We start from the raw sequence: 19,674 nt of genomic DNA, 5'->3' as shown, positions 1-19,674 counted from the left end.
CCAACGTGGGTAAGTCCAGACAGTCACCTTCCAGCCTTTACGTTCCCGTCGTGCTCCCCAACGTGGGCAAGTCCAGGACGTCCCCTGACCAGCATTTACATTCCGGTCGTGTTCGCCAAAGTGGGTAAATCCAGGTGGTCCCCTGACCAGCCATAACATTCCTGTCGTTCTCGCCAATGTGGGTAAGTCCAGGCTGTTCCCTGACCAGCATTTACATTTCGGTCGTGCTCCCCAACGTGGATAAGGCCAGGCGATCCCCTGACCAGCCTTTACATTCCTGTCGTGCTCTCCAACGTGGGTAAGTCCAGGTGGTCCCATGACCAGCCTTCACATTCAAGAGGTGCTCCCCAACATCGTGCTCCCCACCATCTTGCTCCCCAACGTGGGTAAACCTGACCAGCCATACATGTTCCACCTATGCGGCATATTCATTCATTACTCATTAAATCTTATGCAGGCGGTCCCCTGACCAGCCTTTACATTGCGGTCGTGCTCGCAAATGTGGGTAAGTCCAGGCCGTCCCCTGACCAAAATTACATTCCCATTGTGCTCCCTAACGTGGGTAAGTCCATGCGGTCCTCTGACCAGACATTACATTCCCGTCGTGCTCCCCAATGTGGATATGTTCAGGTCGGTCACCTGTCCAGCCTTTACGTTTCTGTCATGCCACCCAACGTGGGTAAGTCCAGGCTGTCCCCTGACCAGCCTTTACATTCCCGTAGTTCTCCCCAACGTGAATAAGTCCAGGCTGTCCACTGACCAGCTTTTACATTCCCGTCGTGCTCCCCAACATGGGTATGTCGTGCCGGTCTTCTGACCAGACTTTACATTCCCATCATGCTCCCCAACGTGGATAAGGACAGGCGGTCCCCTGACCAGCCTTTACATTCCTGTCGTGCTCCCCAACGTGGGTAAGTCCAGGTGGTCCCCTGAACAGCATTCACATTCACGACGTGCTCCCCAACATCGTGCTTTGCAATGTGCATAAACCTGACCAGCCATTACATTGCCGTTGTGCTCTCCTCCGTGTGTAAGTTCAGGCCATCCCCTGACCATCCTTTACATTCCCATCGTGCTCCCCAACGTGGGTAAACCTGACCAGCCATTACATTGCCGTCGTGCTCTCCTACGTGGGTAAGTCCATGCAGCCCTTGACCAGATTTATGTTCCCGTCGTGCTCCCCAACATAGGTAAGTCCAGACCGTCACCTTCCAGCCTTTACGTTCCTGTTGTGTTCCCCAACGTGGGTAAGTCCAGACGGTCACCATCCAGCCTTTATGTTCCCGTCGTGCTCCCCAACGTGAGCAAGTCCAGGCCATCCCCTGACCAGCCTTTACATTCCCGTCGTGCTCCCCAACGTGGTTAACTCCAGGCGGTCCCTTGACCAGACTTTACGATTTCGTCGTGCTCTCCAACGTGGGTAAGTCCAGACCGTCACCATCCAGCCTTTACGTTCCATTCGTGCTCCCCAACGTGGTTAAGTCCAGGCGCTCCCTGACCAGATTTTACGATTTCGTCGTGCTCTCCATCGTTGGTAAGTCCAGACGGTCACCTTCCAGCCTTTACGTTCCCATTGTTCTCCCCAACGTGAGCAAGTCCAGGCTGTACCCTGACCAGTCTTTACATTCCTGTCGTGCTCCCAAACGTAGGTAAGTCCAGACCGTCACCTTCCAGCCTTTACGTTCCCGTTGTGTTCCCCAATGTGGGTAAGTCCAGACGGTCACCATCCAGCCTTTACATTCCGGTCGTGCTCCCCAATGTTGGAAGTCCAGGCCATCTCCTGACCAGCCTTTAAATTCCTGTCATTCTCGCCAATGTGAGTAAGTCCAGGCGGTCCCCTAACCAGCCTTTGCATTCCCCTCGTGCTCTCCAATTTGGGTAAGTCCAGCCGGTTCTCTGACCAGACTTTACATTCCCATCATGCTCTCCCACGTGGGTAAGTCCATGTGGTCCTCTGACCAGATTTTATGTTTCCGTTGTACTCCCCAACGTAGGTAAGTCCAGACTGTCACCTTCCAGCCTCTACGTTCCCGTTGTGCTCCCCAACGTGGGTAAGTCCAGACAGTCACCTTCCAGCCTTTACGTTCCCGTCGTGCTCCCCAACGTGGGCAAGTCCAGGACGTCCCCTGACCAGCATTTACATTCCGGTCGTGCTCGCCAAAGTGGGTAAATCCAGGTGGTCCCCTGACCAGCCATAACATTCCTGTCGTTCTCGCCAATGTGGGTAAGTCCAGGCTGTTCCCTGACCAAAATTACATTCCCATTGTGCTCCCCAACGTGGATAAGGCCAGGCGATCCCCTGACCAGCCTTTACATTTCCGTCGTGCTCCCCAACGTGGGTAAGTCCAGGTGGTCCCCTGAACAGCCTTCACATTCACGACGTGCTCCCCAACATCGTGCTCCGCAATGTGTGTAAACCTGACCAGCCATTACATTGCCGTTATGCTCTCCTCTGTGTGTAAGTTCAGGCCGTCCTTTGACCAGATTTTATGTTCCCGTCGTGCTCCCCAACGTAGTTAAGTCCAGACCGTCACCTTCCAGCCTTTACGTTTCCGTTGTGTTCCCCAACGTGGGTAAGTCCAGTCGGTCACCATCCAGCCATTATGTTCCCATCATGCTCCCTAACGTGGTTAAGTCCAGGTGGTCCCCTGACCAGACTTTACGATTTCGTCATGCTTTCCAACGTGGGTAAGTCCAGACGGTCACCTTCCAGCCTTTACATTCCCATTGTTCTCCACAACGTGGGCAAGTCCAGGCCGTCCCCTGACCAGCCTTTACATTCCTGTCGTGCTCCCCAATTTGGGTTGACCAGACAGTCCCCTTACCAGCATTTACATTCCGGTCGTGCTCCCCAGTGTTGGTAAGTCCAGGCCGTCCCCTGACCAGCCTTTAAATTCCTGTCATTCTCGCCAATGTGAGTAAGTCCAGGCGGTCCCCTAACCAGCCTTTGCATTCCCCTCGTGCTCTCCAACGAGGGTAAGTTCAGCCGGTTCCCTGACCAGACTTTACATTCCCATCATGCTCTCATACGTGTGTCAGTCCATGTGGTCCTCTGACCAGATTTTATGTTTCCGTTGTGCTCCACAACATAGGTAAGTCCAGACCGTCACCTTCCAGCCTCTACGTTCCCGTTGTGCTCCCCAATGTGGGTAATCCAGACGGTCACCTTCCAGCCTTTACATTCCCATCGTGCTCCCCAACGTGGGCAAGTCCAGGTCGTCCCCTGACCAGCATTTGCATTCCGGTCGTGCTCCCCAATGTTGGTAAGTCCAGGACTTCCCCTGACCAGCATTTACATTTCGGTCGTGCTCCCCAGCATGGGTAAGTCCAGGCTATCCCCTGACCAGAGTTTACATTCCCGTCATGCTGCCCAATGTTGGTAAGTCCCGGCGGTCCCATGATCAGCCTTTACATTCCCGTCATGCTCCCAAATGTGGATAAGTCCAGGCAGTCCCCTGACCAGAATTTATGTTTCTGTCATGGTAACCCACTCTGGGTAACCTTGACCAGACTTTTCATTCCCGTTGTTCTCCCCAACGTGGGTATGTCCAGGTGGTCCCCTGACCAGACTTTATGTTTCCGTCATGGTAACCCAATGTGGGTAAGCTTGACCAGACTTTACATTCCCGTCGTACTCCCCAACATGGGTATGTCCAGGTGGTCCCCTGACCAGACTTTATGTTTCCGTCATGGTAACCCAACGTGGGTAAGTCTGACCAGACTTTACATGCCCGTTGTGCTCCCCAGCGTAGGTAAGTCCAGACAGTCCCCTGAGCAGCCTTTACATTCCTGTCATGCTCCCCAGTGTGGGAAATCCATGCGGTCCCCTGACCAGCCTTTACGTTCCTGTCGTGCTCCCATACGTGGCTAAGACCGGGAGGTCACCTGACCAGACTTTACATTCCCGTCGTGCTCCCCAGTGTGGGAAATCCATACGGTCCCCTGACCAGCCTTTACATTCCTGTCATGCTCACATACGTGGGTAAGTCCGGGCGGTCACCTGACCAGACTTTACTTTCCTGTCGTTCTCTCCAACATGGGTAAGTCCGGCGGTCTCCTGACCAGCCTTTACGTTCCCGTCATGCTCCCTAAAGTTGCTAAGTCCAGACGGTCCCCTGACCAGCCTTTAAATTCCCGTCTTGCTCCCCAATGTGGGTAAGTCCAGGCGGTTCCCTGACCAGACTTTACATGCCTGTCGTTCACCACAATATGGGTAATTCCACATGGCCCACTGACCAGCCTTTACGTTCTCGTCGTTCTTTCCAGCGTGGGTGTCCATGCGGTCCCCTGACCAGCCTTTACATTCCCTTCGTGCACCCCAACGTGGTTAAGTCCAGGCAGTCACCTGTCCAGTCTTACGTTCCCGTTGTGCTCTCCAATGTGGGTAAGTCCAGGCAGTCCTCTGACCAGCCTTTGCATTCCCATAGTGCTCCCCAATGTGGGTAAACCTGGGCTTCTTCTGGATCTGTAAAAAATGTCTTTTCTCCTCTGGCAATGATATTTTCAGGGTGGCCGAGTACCTCAACACACATTCATATTTCTTCTGCTTGAGCAGTCTCTCAGCTGGTTCAAATGCCTTCCTGGCCTTCAGGAATGCTGATCTAATGTCTGGGTAGAAAAAGATTTTGTTCCCCTCTAACTTCTCTTTGCCTCGATTGCTGCTGCTCCTAATATTTTCTCCCTGTCCTGGTACCGCAGTAGCCTTACCAGAACAGAGCGCGCCCTTTGTCCGGGACCATGTTTGGAAACCTGTGTGCTCTCTCCACCTCTATTCTTTCACCCAGTATCTCCCTACCCAACACCTCAGGGATCCAGGTTTGAAAGAAGCACACTGGGTTTTGACCTTCCACCCCCTCCCTTAGCCCCACTATTTTAATATTGTTCCTCCTGCTATAATTCTTGAGGGCATCCAGTTTCTTCCAGATGCTCTCCCTTTCATTTATTAACTTTTCCATTTTATTGGACATAATATGGATATCATCTTCAATCTTATTTTTTCTTTCTTCTGCCTCGATCACCCTGCCCATTAGCCCAGATAGGGTGCTCTGGACCCTGTCCAGTTTTCCCCCATGTCCTGGCCACTTTTGTCCATAGCGAGGAAGAGCCTGCCCTAGCTTGTTAATTACATCCTGCAGGGAGGACTCTGAGCCTCTCTGCTTACTTTTCCTTAGCATCACAGGGTCTCCTCTGGCCATTGGCCTCTTCCTCCAACGGACTGCTGGACCCCTCTTCACTGCTGCTGAACTCGCAGGATGCTCTTCTTCCTTTGAAGTTGCCTGCTGTTGAGACTCGTGCTGAAAGACTTGCAGTTTCACTCTTGGCCTGCTGCCAGGGCAGAGGTATGTTTCACTCTCTCCCTTAGTGCCGGCAGCAACGCCAGTTTCTTGCAGTTTCCTCTCTTGTCTGGCAGGTCCATTCCCCATGGGGGTTGCCACTGCTGCCTTGCACCCGATACCGACGCTGACTTCACCTCAGGCCTCGTACCCGCCGCGAGTGCGCCCGACTTTGCGAACCTACTGTGGGAGGGGGGACCCAGCTCTTTCCTCTCCAGGGGCTGCCAGAGGGATTTCCCTCCGTACCTGCCAGACTTTGACGCTGGATTCATCCAGGATCTGTTCTCCCCATCTGGCGAGTTCATCCTTTGGAGCTATGGTTCCCATTTCGGGCCCTGGGGTTGCCCCACCATTTTCCTCACCACGAGGCATTACAGACTTGCCCTCTCGCCTCGGTGGTGATTATTTTGCACTCTTGCTTGCAGACTTGCTTTTTTTTTGTTGTGTTGCATTAAAAAATTCTTCTCACGTTCTTTTTTGGCATTTTGGACTGGTCAGTTGAGGTTTTGACCTTGTTTGTAATCAAAAATCCTGGGAGCTCTCGGAATCCACCTCCTCTTACTCTCCCCGCATCATGTGACCTTGCTTCTCCTTTTCAAGCAGGTAGGTATTCTCCCCATTTTCTGGTGCCTTGCACCAGTCCTCTGCTTCCCCAGAGTCTATTGTGTTTACATGAATTAGGACCTCAGGCTGTTGTCTTTCCCTCTTCAGAATGCCTGTAAGCTGTTCACAGCATCTCTGATCTTGGCATTAGGAAGGTAATGCTCCATTTTGGAGTCTTGCTCTTGGCTACAGAAATGCTCGTCTGCTAACAAATCCACCATCAGTACTACTGCACTCACAACTTTTTTCCTCACCTGTTTTGCATCAGACCCAACCATGGTGCCACAAAATTGGCATTTCTCTGAGGATGTTCCCCCACAGTATCCAAAATGGAATACCTTTTTGAGAAGGGAATGACCACTGGGAAGTCCTACACTACTGCCTGCACGTACTTTCCTTCTTGGTGGAAGTTAATAAATCTCCTTTCTTTGTGTACCTGCAATATGACACCCTTGCTAAAGGTTCTCTCTGTGACATTGTCTGCACCTGTGATGTTCCACAGCAAGTCCAACCACAATTCTAACTGTTCTATGTGGTCTGACAGGTGCTGGAGCTGGACTCGCTTCCTCCAAGTAATGTCCAAATGTCCCTGTTCTTCCACATCTGATAGGAGGAATATACCACTCTCCTAGCTTCCAAATTCAATGTCTTATTGCAAGAGAGAAGGAAAAAACACTTTAACCTGAATACATCACCAAAGCCCATACTTTGACCTCAGTCACATCACTGATCTCAAAGCTCTTCACAAAATTGCTGCTTACATTATACCTGCCTCTATGTTTCTTGCACAATGGATGGTGGATGTATGGAATGGAGGAGATGGTTGAGACAGGTACTATTGAAGTTATTGGCGGAGAGCGGGAGGGTTGAGCTAGTGGAGTTGTTTCAGTGAACTGGTGCGGACTCGAAGGGCCGATATGGCCTGTTTCCGCTCTGTAAATGGTTATATAGTTATATAATTGAACGGCGGATATATGGATAGGATGGGTCAAATGCAGGCAGGTGGAATTGAGTGGGTGGGTCATGTTTGGTAGGTTAGACCAAAAGGCTTGTTTCCATATTCTATAACTCTCCTTATACTTCTCACTCAGTGATTCTTAAGATGCTGCTAGTCTTGTTGCTGTCTCCTGGCTACTTAACTTAACTAACCAACACTGATCTGAGATGCAAAGCATCTTGACAAAGTATCCTTTCTCTCTTGCTTAATGGTTATCTTGGGAGTTGGCACTGGGCAAGTGAGATCTCCTGAGACACTTAAGTGGTAAAGATCTGTGCACAATGACGTTATATGGGCTCAAGAAATATGTATTATCTCCAACAGGATGTGGCCGGGACGAGGGCTTGAGTGAAAAGAAGAGCTTATAGAGGTTTATAAAATCATGAGGGGGATTGATAAAGTGAATGCTCACAGTCCCAGGGTAGCTGAATCTAGAGCGAGAGAGCATTGATTTTGGTAAGTGGGGAGAGATTTACAAGAGACCTGAAGCATGGATCTGGAATGAGCTGCCAAAGGATGAAGGCCGGGCATGGAGGCTGAGTGGGGAAAATGGATCAGCTTGTGATTCATTGGCGGAGCAGACTCCATTGGCTTAATAGCTATTTTGTCTTCTGTGGCATTTTAGTCTATAGAGGCAGACCCAAATTATGGCATTCCAAAGACATTTGGATAGAAGGGTAAATATTTGACTAGCTAGAATGCCAACTTGGTTAGCATAGACAAGTTAAGCCGAAGGGCCTGTTCAGTACCCTATAACTTTATGCACTTTGGACCTTGCAGTCAGCAGGTGAGTGTGGATGAATTCTCGTGCTCACTCCTTTCCATGTTTGGGAACTATCCCTGGCATTTTGATGGGAAACTCCAAAATAACGCAGTGGTGACTTGGTGCCATTCCAAGAGCACAAGGATCATTTACAATGCCGTATGATATTGGTTTGCTGTCAAGCTCCAGCCTCACAATAATTGGGAACATTATATGTTGCACAAAGCAAATGTGGACGTGCTTTGCATAACAGTAATGGTGCAAAAATTGAACATGTGCAGTGCTGAATTAAATTCTAGTGTCTTGTGGCTAAGTCACACAATGCTTAATTATGCACTTCTTAAAAGTCAGGAAATTTTCAGTCCAGTAGATATAAACACATGAAAACAATGTAGGATAGTCTACTTTGTAGTTATATCGAGAATCTAACAGTTTCACAACTGTCTTATTTGAATAGGCCTTTGAGTATGTACTGTGGGCCAGCATCTGCATGGAATCATCTGCCCAACTTTCGACAGTCCACTATCTAAGATGGAGAGCCACTCTTTACACAACTGTGTGTCAGTGTTACTATGACTGCAACTCTGGCATACTTGGGGAGGTAATATATTTTAATGCACCAAAACAATCTCTAAATATAACATTGTTTATGTTAATTTTTTAATACACTACATCTCATAATGACATTTTTAAAATGAACACTTAATTAGATAAAAAAATATAGACTTTTTAAGTGTGTGACATTATGTTGTATTGTATATAGAAAGGTTTTTTGAGAGATAAATTGGGGAAGGTTTTTTAGTGTTGGACATATACAAATGCTTCAGAACTGATCTCATTTAAAATACTGGAGCTCTGCTCAAGCCAGACAGGGTAGCTCCTGGGGCCTTTGTAAAAACTTTGGGGAGTGCCCAAGAGACTTCACTAATGGTTTTTGTTTTGAAAAGCACAGATGAAAGAACTGGATTAGGTTCAGAGCCGCAGTCTGTCTGTGGAGGTTGCTGTTCTAAGAGGGTCAGGTGGCTTTGCAAGCAGAGAGAGTAAAACAGGCTTTTCTCTGAGATAGATAGAGAGAGAAAATACAGTTATGCAGTGCTAGAGTTCAGCAGCAGCAGCAGCTGGGACTGGAAAAGGACAAGCTGGCAAGATTGTGGAAAAGCCCCATTTTGAAAATGGGTTGTAAGTGCTTAGTTCAGCCTGGTCAAAGCCATTAAGGTCCATACAAGAGGAGAGGACTGGCTGCCTAATGTTTCACTTGAAATAAGAGAAACAAAAAGGAACTCTGGTGACCTGAAAGAAAGAGGTTATCATCTGGAAAACCCTGATGGGGCAAGTTTCTATGGCATGTCACTGATGTGGCTGATTAAAAGAGATCAGTTTGTGTCCAGGAACAACGAATCTCTCTCTGAAAACTGACAAGAACCTTCCTGACTGATAACCATTTATCTTTCAATCACCATTTACCTTTCAAACACCAAAGCCTGGTGAACTTCATAAATGTTAAATTCTGTGCACAGTCTAAGAATTGTCTGCAACCAGTGAACTTGGAGGAATGAGAAGTGAGATTAGACTGTGAACCAAAGAACTTTTCTAAACGTACACACACATTACATACACGTGCGCTTAGAATTAGAAGGGAGTTAAGTTAGGTTAGTTGAGTTAATAGTAGTCAGTGACAGTTAGATCCTGTTTTCATGTTTAAAGATAATTAAAAGCAACATTTGTGTAAGTAATCATTTGTCTTGGTGAATATCTATTGCCACTGGGTTTGGGGACCTCTGGGCTCGTAACAAGTGATAATTACATCTGCCAAAGCTTCATGTTGGTAGAGAAGTTACCTTCCACATCTCTCTTGGCAGTATTAAAATGAACCATTTTCTTTTTTAAGCCCACATTCATAGCTCCTGAAACCCAAACACTTAGTTGCTTCTGCAATGATGCTGCACTGTACTAGATTTTTTGGAAATCAGGGGGATGGTAGGTAGTGTTGGTAGGTAGTGCTGTGGTAAAAGATCAGGGGGATATGGCTAGTGTTGGTAGGTAGTGCTGTAGTAAAAGATCAGGGGGATGGTAGGTAGTGTTAGTAGGTAGTGCTGTGGTAAAAGATCAGTGGGATGTGGCTAGTGTTGGTAGGTAGTGCTGTAGTAAAAGATCAGGGGGATGGTAGGTAGTGTTGGTAGGTAGTGCTGTGGTAAAAGATCAGGTGGATGGTAGGTAGTGTTGATAGGTAGTGCTGTAGTAAAAGATCAGGGGGATGTGACTAGTGTTGGCAAGTAGTGCTAAGGTAAAAGATCAGGGGGATGTGACTAGTGTTGGCAAGTAGTGCTAAGGTAAAAGATCAGGGGGATGTCACTAATGTTGATAGGTAGTGCTGTAGTAAAAGATCAGGGGGATGTGACTAGTGTGGGTAGGTAGTGCTGTAGTAAAAGAACAGGGGGATGTGACTAGTATTGGTAGGTAATGCTGAGGTAAAAGATCGGGGGATGTGTCTAGTGTTGGTAGGTAGTGCTGTAGTAAAAGATCAGGGGGATGTGACTAGTGTTGGCAAGTAGTGCTGAGGTAAAAGATCAGGGGGATATGAATAGTGTTGGTAGGTCTTCTTTGGCTTGGCTTCGCAGACGAAGATTTATGGAGGGGTAATGTCCACGTCAGCTGAAGGCTCGTTTGTGGCTGACAAGTCCGATGCGGGACAGGCGGACACGGTTGCAGCAGTTGCAGGGGAAAATTGGTTGGTGGGGTTGGGTGTTGGGTTTTTCCTCCTTTGTCTTTTGTCAATGAGGTGGGCTCTGCGGTCTTCTTCAAAGGAAGTTGCTGCCCGCCGAACTGTGAGGCGCCAAGATGCACGGTTTGAGGCGATATCAGCCCACTGGCGGTTGTCAATGTGGCAGGCACCAAGAGATTTCTTTAGGCAGTCCTTGTACCTCTTCTTTGGTGCACCTCTGTCACAGTGGCCAGTGGAGAGTTTGCCATATAACACGATCTTGGGAAGGCGATGGTCCTCCATTCTGGAGACGTGACCTATCCAGCGCAGTTGGATCTTCAGCAGCGTGGATTCGACGCTGTCGGCCTCTGCCATCTCGAGTACTTCGATGTTAGGGATGAAGTCGCTCCAATGAATGTTGAAGATGGAGTGGAGACAACACTGGTGGAAGCGTTCTAGGAGCCGTAGGTGATGCCGGTAGAGGACCCATGATTCGGAGCCGAACAGGAGTGTGGGTATGACAACGGCTCTTTATACGCTAATCTTTGTGAGGTTTTTCAGTTGGTTGTTTTTCCAGACTCTTTTGTGTAGTCTTCCAAAGGCGCTATTTGCCTTGGCGAGTCTGTTGTCTATTTCGTCGATCCTTGCATCCGATGAAATGGTGCAGCCGAGATAGGTAAACTGGTTGACTATTTTGAGTTTTGTGTGCCCGATGGAGATGTGGGGGGGCTGGTATCATGGTGGGGAGCTGGCTGATGGAGGACCTCAGTTTTATTCAGGCTGACTTCCAGGCCAAACATTTTGGCAGTTTCCGCAAAACAGGACATCGCGCTAAAGAGCTGGCTCTGAATGGGCAACTAAAGCGGCATTACCTGCAAAGAATACTTCACGGACAAGTTGCTCTTGTGTCTTGGTGTGAGCTTGCAGGCGCCTCAGATTGAAGAGACTGCCATCCGTGCAGTACCAGATGTAAACAGCGTCTTCATTGTTGAGGTCTTTCATGGCTTGTTTCAGCATCATGCTGAAGAAGATTGAAAAGAGGGTTGGTGAGAGAACGCAGCCTTGCTTCACGCCATTGTCAATGGAGAAGGGTTCAGCGAGCTAATTGCTGTATCTGACCCGACCTTGCTGGTTTTCGTGCAGTTGGATAACCATGTTGAGGAACTTTGGGGGGCATCCGAGGCGCTCTAGTATTTGCCAAAGCCATTTCCTTATCACGGTGTCGAAGGCTTTGGTGAGGTCAACAAAGGTGATGTAGAGTCCTTTGTTTTGTTCTTTGCACTTTTCATGGAGCTGTCTGAGGCAAAGACCATGTAAGTAGTTCCACTGTTTGCGCGAAAGCCGCACTGTGATTCTTGGAGAACATTTTCGCGACACTAGGTATTATTCTATTTAGGAGAATCCTAGCGAAGATTTTGCCTGCAATAGTAGATAGTGCTGTAGTAAAAGAACAGGGGGATGTGATTAGTGTTGGTATGTATTGCAGTAGTAAAATATCAGTGGGATGTGTCTAGTGTGGGTAGGTACTGCAGTGGGAAAAGATCAGGGAAATGTGACTAGTGTTGGTTGGTAGTGTTGCAGTAAAAGATCAGGGGGTTGTGATGAGTGTTGGTAGGTAGTGCTGTAGTTAAAGATCAGGGGGATGTGACTAGTGATGGTAGGTAGTGCTATGGTAAAAGATCAGGGGGATGTGACTAGTGTGGGTAGGTAATGTTGCAGTAAAATATCAGGGGGATGTGTCTTGTGTTGGTAGGTATTGTAGTAGTACAAGATCATGTGGATATGACTAGTGTGAGTAGGTACTGTAGTGGTAAAAGATCAGGGGGATGTGACGAGTGTTCGTAGGTAGTGTTGCAGTAAAAGATGAGTGGGTTGTGACTAGTGTTGGTAGGTAGTGCTGTAGTAAAAGAACAGGGGAATGTGACTAGTGATGGTAGGTAGTGCTGTAGTAAAAGATCAGGGGGATGTGACTAGTGTGGGTAGGTAGTGTTGTATTAAAGATCAGGGGGATGTGACTAGTGTGGGTTGGTACTGCAGTGGTAAAAGATCAGGGGGATGTGACTAGTGTTGGTAGGTAGTGCTGTAGTAAAAGAACAGGGGAATGTGACTCGTGTTGGTAGGTAGTGTTGTATTAAAGATCAGGGGGTTGTGACCAGTGATAGTAGGTAGTGTTGTAGTAAAAGGTCTTGTGGATGTGACCAGTGATGATAGGTTGTGCTGTGGTAAATGATCAGGGGGATGTGTCTAGTGCTGGTTGGTAGTGCTATGGTAAAAGTACAAGGGGATGTGAATAGTGTGGGTAGGTAATGTTGCAGTAAAAGATCAGGGGTATGTGATTATTGATGGTAGGTAGTGGTGTAGTAAAAGATCAGGTGGATGTGACCAGTGATGGTAGGTAGTGGTGTAGTAAAAGATCAGGTGGATGTGACTAGTGTTCGTAGGTACTGCAGTGGTAAAAGATCAGGGGGATGTGACAAGTTTTGCAGTAAAAGATCAGGGAGATGTGACAAGTGATGATAGGTTGTGCTGTGGTAAATGATCAGGGGGATGTGTCTAGTGTTGGTAGGTATTGTTGTCGTACAAGATCAGGTGGATGTGACTAGTGTGGGTAGGTTCTGCGGTGGTAAAATATCAGGGGGATGTGACTAGTGTTGGTTGGTAATGTTGCAGTAAAAGAACAGGGGGATGTGACTAGTATTGGTAGGTAGTGCTGAGATAAAAGATCAGGGGGATGTGTCCAGTGATGATAGGTTGTGCTGTGGTAAATGATCAGGGGGATGTGTCTAGTGTTGGGAGGAATTGTTGTAGTACAAGATCTGGTGCATGTGACTAGCGTGGGTAGGTTTCTTTGGCTTGGCTTCGCGGACGAAGATTTATGGAGGGGATAAAAGTCCACGTCAGCTGCAGGCTCGTTTGTGGCTGACAAGTCCGATGCAGGACAGGCAGACACGGTTGCAGCGGCGGCAGAGGAAAATTGGTTGGTTGGGGTTGGGTGTTGGGTTTTTCCTCCTTTGCCTTTTGTCAGTGAGGTGGGCTCTGCGGTCTTCATCAAAGGAGGTTGCTGCCCGCCAAACTGTGAAGCGCCAAGATACACGGTTTGAGGCGTTATCAGCCCACTGGCGGTGGTCAATGTGGCAGGCACCAAGAGATTTCTTTAGGCAGTCCTGTACCTTTTCTTTGGTGCAACTCTGTCACGGTGGCCAGTGGAGAGCTCACCATATAACACGATCTTGGGAAGGCGATGGTCCTCCATTCTGGAGACGTGACCCATCCAGAGCAGCTGGATCTTCAGCAGCGTGGACTCGATGCTGTCGACCTCTGCCATCTCGAGTACTTCGACGTTAGGGATGAAAGCGCTCCAATGGATGTTGAGGATGGAGCGGAGACAACGCTGGTGGAAGTGTTCTAGGAGCCGTAGGTGGTGCCGGTAGAGGATCCATGAATTGGAACAGGAGTGTGGGTATGACAACGGCTCTGTAAACGCTTATCTTTGTGAGGTTTTTCAGTTGGTTGTTTTTCCAGACTCTTTTGTGTAGTCTTCCAAAGGCGCTATTTGCCTTGGCGAGTCTGTTGTCTATCTCATTGTCGATCCTTGCATCTGATGAAATGGTGCAGCCGAGATAGGTAAACTGGTTGACCGTTTTGAGTTTTGTGTGCCCGATGGAGATGTGGGGGGGCTGGTAGTCATGGTGGGGAGCTGGCTGATGGAGGACCTCAGTTTTCTTCAGGCTGACTTCCAGGCCAAACATATTGGCAGTTTCCGCAAAGCAGCGCTGAAGAGCTGGCTCTGATTGGGCAACTAAAGCGGCATCGTCTGCAAAGAGTAGTTCACGGACAAGTTTCTCTTGTGTCTTGGTGTGAGCTTGCAGGCGCCTCAGATTGGTAAAAGATCAGGGGAATGTGACTAGGGTTGGTTGGTAATGTTGCAGTAAAAGATCAGGGGGTTGTGACTAGTGTTGGTAGGTCGTGCTGTAGTAAAATAACAGGGCGATGTGACTAGTATTGGTTGGTAGTGCTGAGGTAAAAGATCAGGGGGATATGACCAGTGATGATAGGTTGTGTTGTAGTAAAAGATCAGGGGGATGTGACTATTGTTCGTAGGTACTGCAGTGGTAAAAGATCAGGGGGTTGTGACTAGTGTTGGTAGGTAGTGCTGTAGTAAAAGATCAGGGGGATGTGACCAGTTATGATAGGTTGTGCTGTGGTAAATGATCAGGGGGATGTGTCTAGTGTTGGTAGGTATTGTTGTTGTATAAGATGAGGTGGATGTGACTTGTGTGGGGAAGTAGTGCTGTAGTAAAAGATCAAGGGTATGTGACTAGTGTTGGTAGGTAGTGCTATAGTAAAAGATCAGGGGGATGTGACAAGTGTTGGTAGGTAGTGCTATGGTAAAAGTACAGTGGGATGTGACTAGTGTTGGTAGGTAGTGCTGTAGTAAAAGATCAGGCGGATGTGACTAGTGTTGGTAGGTAGTGCTGTCGTAAAAGATCAGGGGGATGTGACTAGTGTTGGTAGGTAGTGCTATGGTAAAAGATCAGGGGGATGTGACGAGAGTTGGTAGGTTGTGCTATGGTAAAAGATCAGGGGGATGTGACTAGTGTTGGTAGGTAGTGCTGTCGTAAAAGATCAGGGGATGAGACTAGTGTTGGTAGGTAGTGCTATGGTAAAAGATCAGGGGGATGTGACAAGTGTTGGTAGAAAGGGCTATGGTAAAAGATCAGGGGGATGTGACTAGTGTTGGTAGGTAGTGCTGTCGTAAAAGATCAGGGGGATGTGACTAGTGTTGGTAGGTTGTGCTATAGTAAAAGATCAGGGGGATGTGACAAGTGTTGGTAGGTAGTGCTATGGTAAAAGTACAGGGGGATGTGACTAGTGTTGGTAGGTAGTGCTGTAGTAAAAGATCAGGGGGATGTGACTAGTGTTGGACTAGTTCTATGGTAAAAGATCAGGGGGATGTGACAAGTGTTGCTAGGTAGTGCTGTAGTAAAAGATCAGTGGGATGTGACTCGTGTTGGCAGGTAGTGCTGTCGTAAAAGTTCAGGGGATGTGACTATTGTTGGTAGGTAGTGCTGTGGTAAAAGATCAGGGGGATGTGACTAGAGTTGGTAGGTAGTGCTGTCGTAAAAGATCAGGGGAATGTGACTAGTGTTGGTAGGTTGTGCTATAGTAAAAGATCAGGGGGATGTGACAAGTGTTGGTAGGTAGTGCTATGGTAAAAGTACAGGGGGATGTGACTAGTGTTGGTAGGTAGTGCTGTAGTAAAAGATCAGGGGGATGTGACTAGTGTTGGTAGGTAGTTCTGTCATAAAAGATCAGGGGGATGTGACTAGTGTTGGTAGGTAGTGCTATGGTAAAAGATCAGGGGGATATGACTATTGTTGGTAGGTAGTACTGTGGTAAAAGATCAGGGGGATATGAGTAGAGTTGGTAGGTAGTGCTATGGTAAAAGATCAGGGGGATGTGACTAGTGTTGGTAGGTAGTGCTTTCGTAAAAGATCGGGGATGAGACTAGTGTTGGTAGGTAGTGCTATGGTAAAAGATCAGGGGGATGTGACAAGTGTTGGTAGAAAGGGCTTTGGTAAGAGATCAGGGGGATGTGACTAGTGTTGGTAGGTAGTGCTGTCGTAAAAGATCAGGGGGATGTGACTTGTGTTGGTAGGTAGTGCTATGGTAAAAGATCAGGGGGATGTGACAAGTGTTGGTAGGTCGTGCTGTCGTATAAGATCAGGGGGATGTGACTAGTGTTGGTTGGTTGTGCAATAGTAAAAGATCAGGGGTATGTGACAAGTGTTGGTAGGTAGTGCAGTAGTAAAAGATCTGGGGGATGTGACTAGTGTTGGTAGGTAGTTCTGTCGTAAAAGATCAGGGGGATGTGACTAGTGTTGGTAGGTAGTGCTATGGTAAAAGATCAGGGGGATGTGACAAGTGTTGGTAGGTAGTGCTATGGTAAAAGATCTTCGGGATGTGACTAGTGTTGGTAGGTAGTGCTGTCGTAAAAGATCAAGGGTATGTGACTAGTGTTGGTAGGTAGTGCTATAGTAAAAGATCTTCGGGATGTGACTAGTGTTGGTAGGTAGTGCTGTCGTAAAAGATCAAGGGTATGTGACTAGTGTTGGTAGGTAGTGCTATAGTAAAAGATCTTCGGGATGTGACTAGTGTTGGTAGGTAGTGCTGTCGTAAAAGATCAAGGGTATGTGACTAGTGTTGGTAGGTAGTGCTATAGTAAAAGATCAGGGGGATGTGACAAGTGTTGGTAGGTAATGCTATGGTAAAAGATCTTCGGGATGTGACTAGTGTTGGTAGGTAGTGCTGTCGTAAAAGATCAAGGGTATGTGACTAGTGTTGGTAGGTAGTGCTATAGTAAAAGATCTTCCGGATGTGACTAGTGTTGGTAGGTAGTGCTGTCGTAAAAGATCAAGGGTATGTGACTAGTGTTGGTAGGTAGTGCTATAGTAAAAGATTAGGGGGATGTGACAAGTGTTGGTAGGTAGTGCTATGGTAAAAGTACAGTGGGATGTGACTAGTGTTGGTAGGTAGTGCTGTAGTAAAAGATCAGGCGGATGTGACTAGTGTTGGTAGGTAGTGCTGTCGTAATAGATCAGGGGGATGTGACTAGTGTTGGTAGGTAGTGCTATGGTAAAAGATCAGGGGGATGTGACTAGAGTTGGTAGGTTGTGCTATGGTAAAAGATCAGGGGGATGTGACTAGTGTTGGTAGGTAGTGCTGTCGTAAAAGATCAGGGGATGAGACTAGTGTTGGTAGGTAGTGCTATGGTAAAAGATCAGGGGTATGTGACAAGTGTTGGTAGAAAGGGCTATGGTAAAAGATCAGGGGGATGTGACTAGTGTTGGTAGGTAGTGCTGTCGTAAAAGATCAGGGGGATGTGACTAGTGTTGGTAGGTTGTGCTATAGTAAAAGATCAGGGGGATGTGACAAGTGTTGGTAGGTAGTGCTATGGTAAAAGTACAGGGGGATGTGACTAGTGTTGGTAGGTAGTGCTGTAGTAAAAGATCAGGGGGATGTGACTAGTGTTGGACTAGTTCTATGGTAAAAGATCAGGGGGATGTGACTAGTGTTGCTAGGTAGTGCTGTAGTAAAAGATCAGTGGGATGTGACTCGTGTTGGTAGGTAGTGCTGTCGTAAAAGATCAGGGGGACGTGACGAGTGTTGGTAGTAGTGCTATGCTAAAAGATCTTGGGGATGTGACAAGTGTTGGTAGGTAGTGCTGTCGTAAAAGATCAGGGGGATGTGACTAGTGTTGGTAGGTAGTGCAGTAGTAAAAGATCAGGGGGATGTGACTAGTGTTGGTAGGTAGTGCTGTCGTAAAAGATCAGGGGGATGTGACTAGTGTTGGTAGGTAGTGCTCTCGTAAAAGATCAGGGGGATGTGACTAGTGTTGGTAGGTTGTGCTTTAGTAAAAGATCAGGGGGATGTGTCAAGTGTTGGTAGGTAGTGCTATGGTAAAAGTACAGGGGGATGTGACTAGTGTTGGGAGGTAGTGCTGTAGTAAAAGATCAGGGGGATGTGACTAGTGTTGGACTAGTTCTATGGTAAAAGATCAGGGTGATGTGACAAGTGTTGGTAGGTAGTGCTGTAGTAAAAGATCAGGGGGATGTGACGAGTGTTGGTAGGTAGTGCTGTCGTAAAAGATCAGGGGAATGTGACGAGTGTTGGTAGGTAGTGCTATGGTAAAAGATCTTGGGGATGTGACAAGTGTTGGTAGGTCTTCTTCTTTGGCTTGGCTTTGCGGACGAAGATTTATGGAGGGGGTAAAAAAGTCCACGTCAGCTGCAGGCTCGTTTGTGGCTGACCAGTCCGATGCGGGACAGGCAGACACGATTGCAGCGGTTGCAAGGGAAAATTGGTTGGTTGGGGTTGGGTGTTGGGTTTTTCCTCCTTTGCCTTTTGTCAGTGAGGTGGGCTCTGCGGTCTTCTTCAAAGGAGGCTGCTGCCCGCCAAACTGTGAGGCGCCAAGATGCACGGTTTGAGGCGTTATCAGCCCACTGGCGGTGGTCAATGTGGCAGGCACCAAGAGATTTCTTTAGGCAGTCCTTGTACCTTTTCTTTGGTGCACCTCTGTCACGGTGGCCAGTGGAGAGCTCGCCATATAATACGATCTTGGGAAGGCGATGGTCCTCCATTCTGGAGACGTGACCCATCCAGCGCAGCTGGATCTTCAGCAGCGTGGACTCGATGCTGTCGACCTCTGCCATCTCGAGTACCTCGACGTTAGGGGTGTGAGCGCTCCAATGGATGTTGAGGATGGAGCGGAGACAACGCTGGTGGAAGCGTTCTAGGAGCCGTAGGTGGTGCCGGTAGAGGACCCATGATTCGGAGCCGAACAGGAGTGTGGGTATGACAACGGCTCTGTATACGCTTATCTTTGTGAGGTTTTTCAGTTGGTTGTTTTTCCAGACTCTTTTGTGTAGTCTTCCAAAGGCGCTATTTGCCTTGGCGAGTCTGTTGTCTATCTCATTGTCGATCCTTGCATCTGATGAAATGGTGCAGCCGAGATAGGTAAACTGGTTGACCGTTTTGAGTTTTGTGTGCCCGATGGAGATGTGGGGGGGCTGGTAGTCATGGTGGGGAGCTGGCTGATGGAGGACCTCAGTTTTCTTCAGGCTGACTTCCAGGCCAAACATTTTGGCAGTTTCCGCAAAGCAGGACGTCAAGCGCTGAAGAGCTGGCTCTGAATGGGCAACTAAAGCGGCATCATCTGCAAAGAGTAGTTCACGGACAAGTTTCTCTTGTGTCTTGGTGTGAGCTTGCAGGCGCCTCAGATTGAAGAGACTGCCATCCGTGCGGTACCGGATGTAAACAGCGTCTTCATTGTTGGGGTCTTTCATGGCTTGGTTCAGCATCATGCTGAAGAAGATTGAAAAGAGGGTTGGTGCGAGAACACAGCCTTGCTTCACGCCATTGTTAATGGAGAAGGGTTCAGAGAGCTCATTGCTGTATCTGACCCGACCTTGTTGGTTTTCGTGCAGTTGGATAATCATGTTGAGGAACTTTGGGGGACATCCGATGCGCTCTAGTATTTGCCAAAGCCCTTTCCTGCTCACGGTGTCGAAGGCTTTGGTGAGGTCAACAAAGGTGATGTAGAGTCCTTTGTTTTGTTCTCTGCACTTTTCTTGGAGCTGTCTGAGGGCAAAGACCATGTCAGTGGTTCTTCTGTTTGCGCGAAAGCCGCACTGTGATTCTGGGAGAATATTCTCAGCGACACTAGGTATTATTCTATTTAGTAGAATCCTAGCGAAGATTTTGCCTGCAATGGAGA

At 48.0% G+C, this 19,674-nt stretch overlaps 1 protein-coding gene across 1 annotated transcript in view; it reads left to right on the top strand.

The window, feature by feature from the left end:
- Positions 1–19,674, top strand: part of cfap54 (cilia and flagella associated protein 54) — a 1,315,566-nt gene that overhangs the window by 49,588 nt on the left and 1,246,304 nt on the right. Inside the window, exon 6 of the mRNA XM_069909968.1 lies at positions 8,154–8,297. Within this exon, the coding sequence (XP_069766069.1) occupies positions 8,154–8,297 (144 nt within the window). The remainder of the gene's footprint in view (positions 1–8,153; positions 8,298–19,674) is intronic.

Source organism: Narcine bancroftii, chromosome 13 (assembly GCF_036971445.1).
Source record: "Narcine bancroftii isolate sNarBan1 chromosome 13, sNarBan1.hap1, whole genome shotgun sequence".
NCBI classification, from domain to species: Eukaryota; Metazoa; Chordata; class Chondrichthyes; order Torpediniformes; family Narcinidae; genus Narcine; species Narcine bancroftii.
The sequence above is the reverse complement of the archived record's forward strand: the minus strand, read 5'-3'. Positions and strand labels throughout refer to the sequence as shown.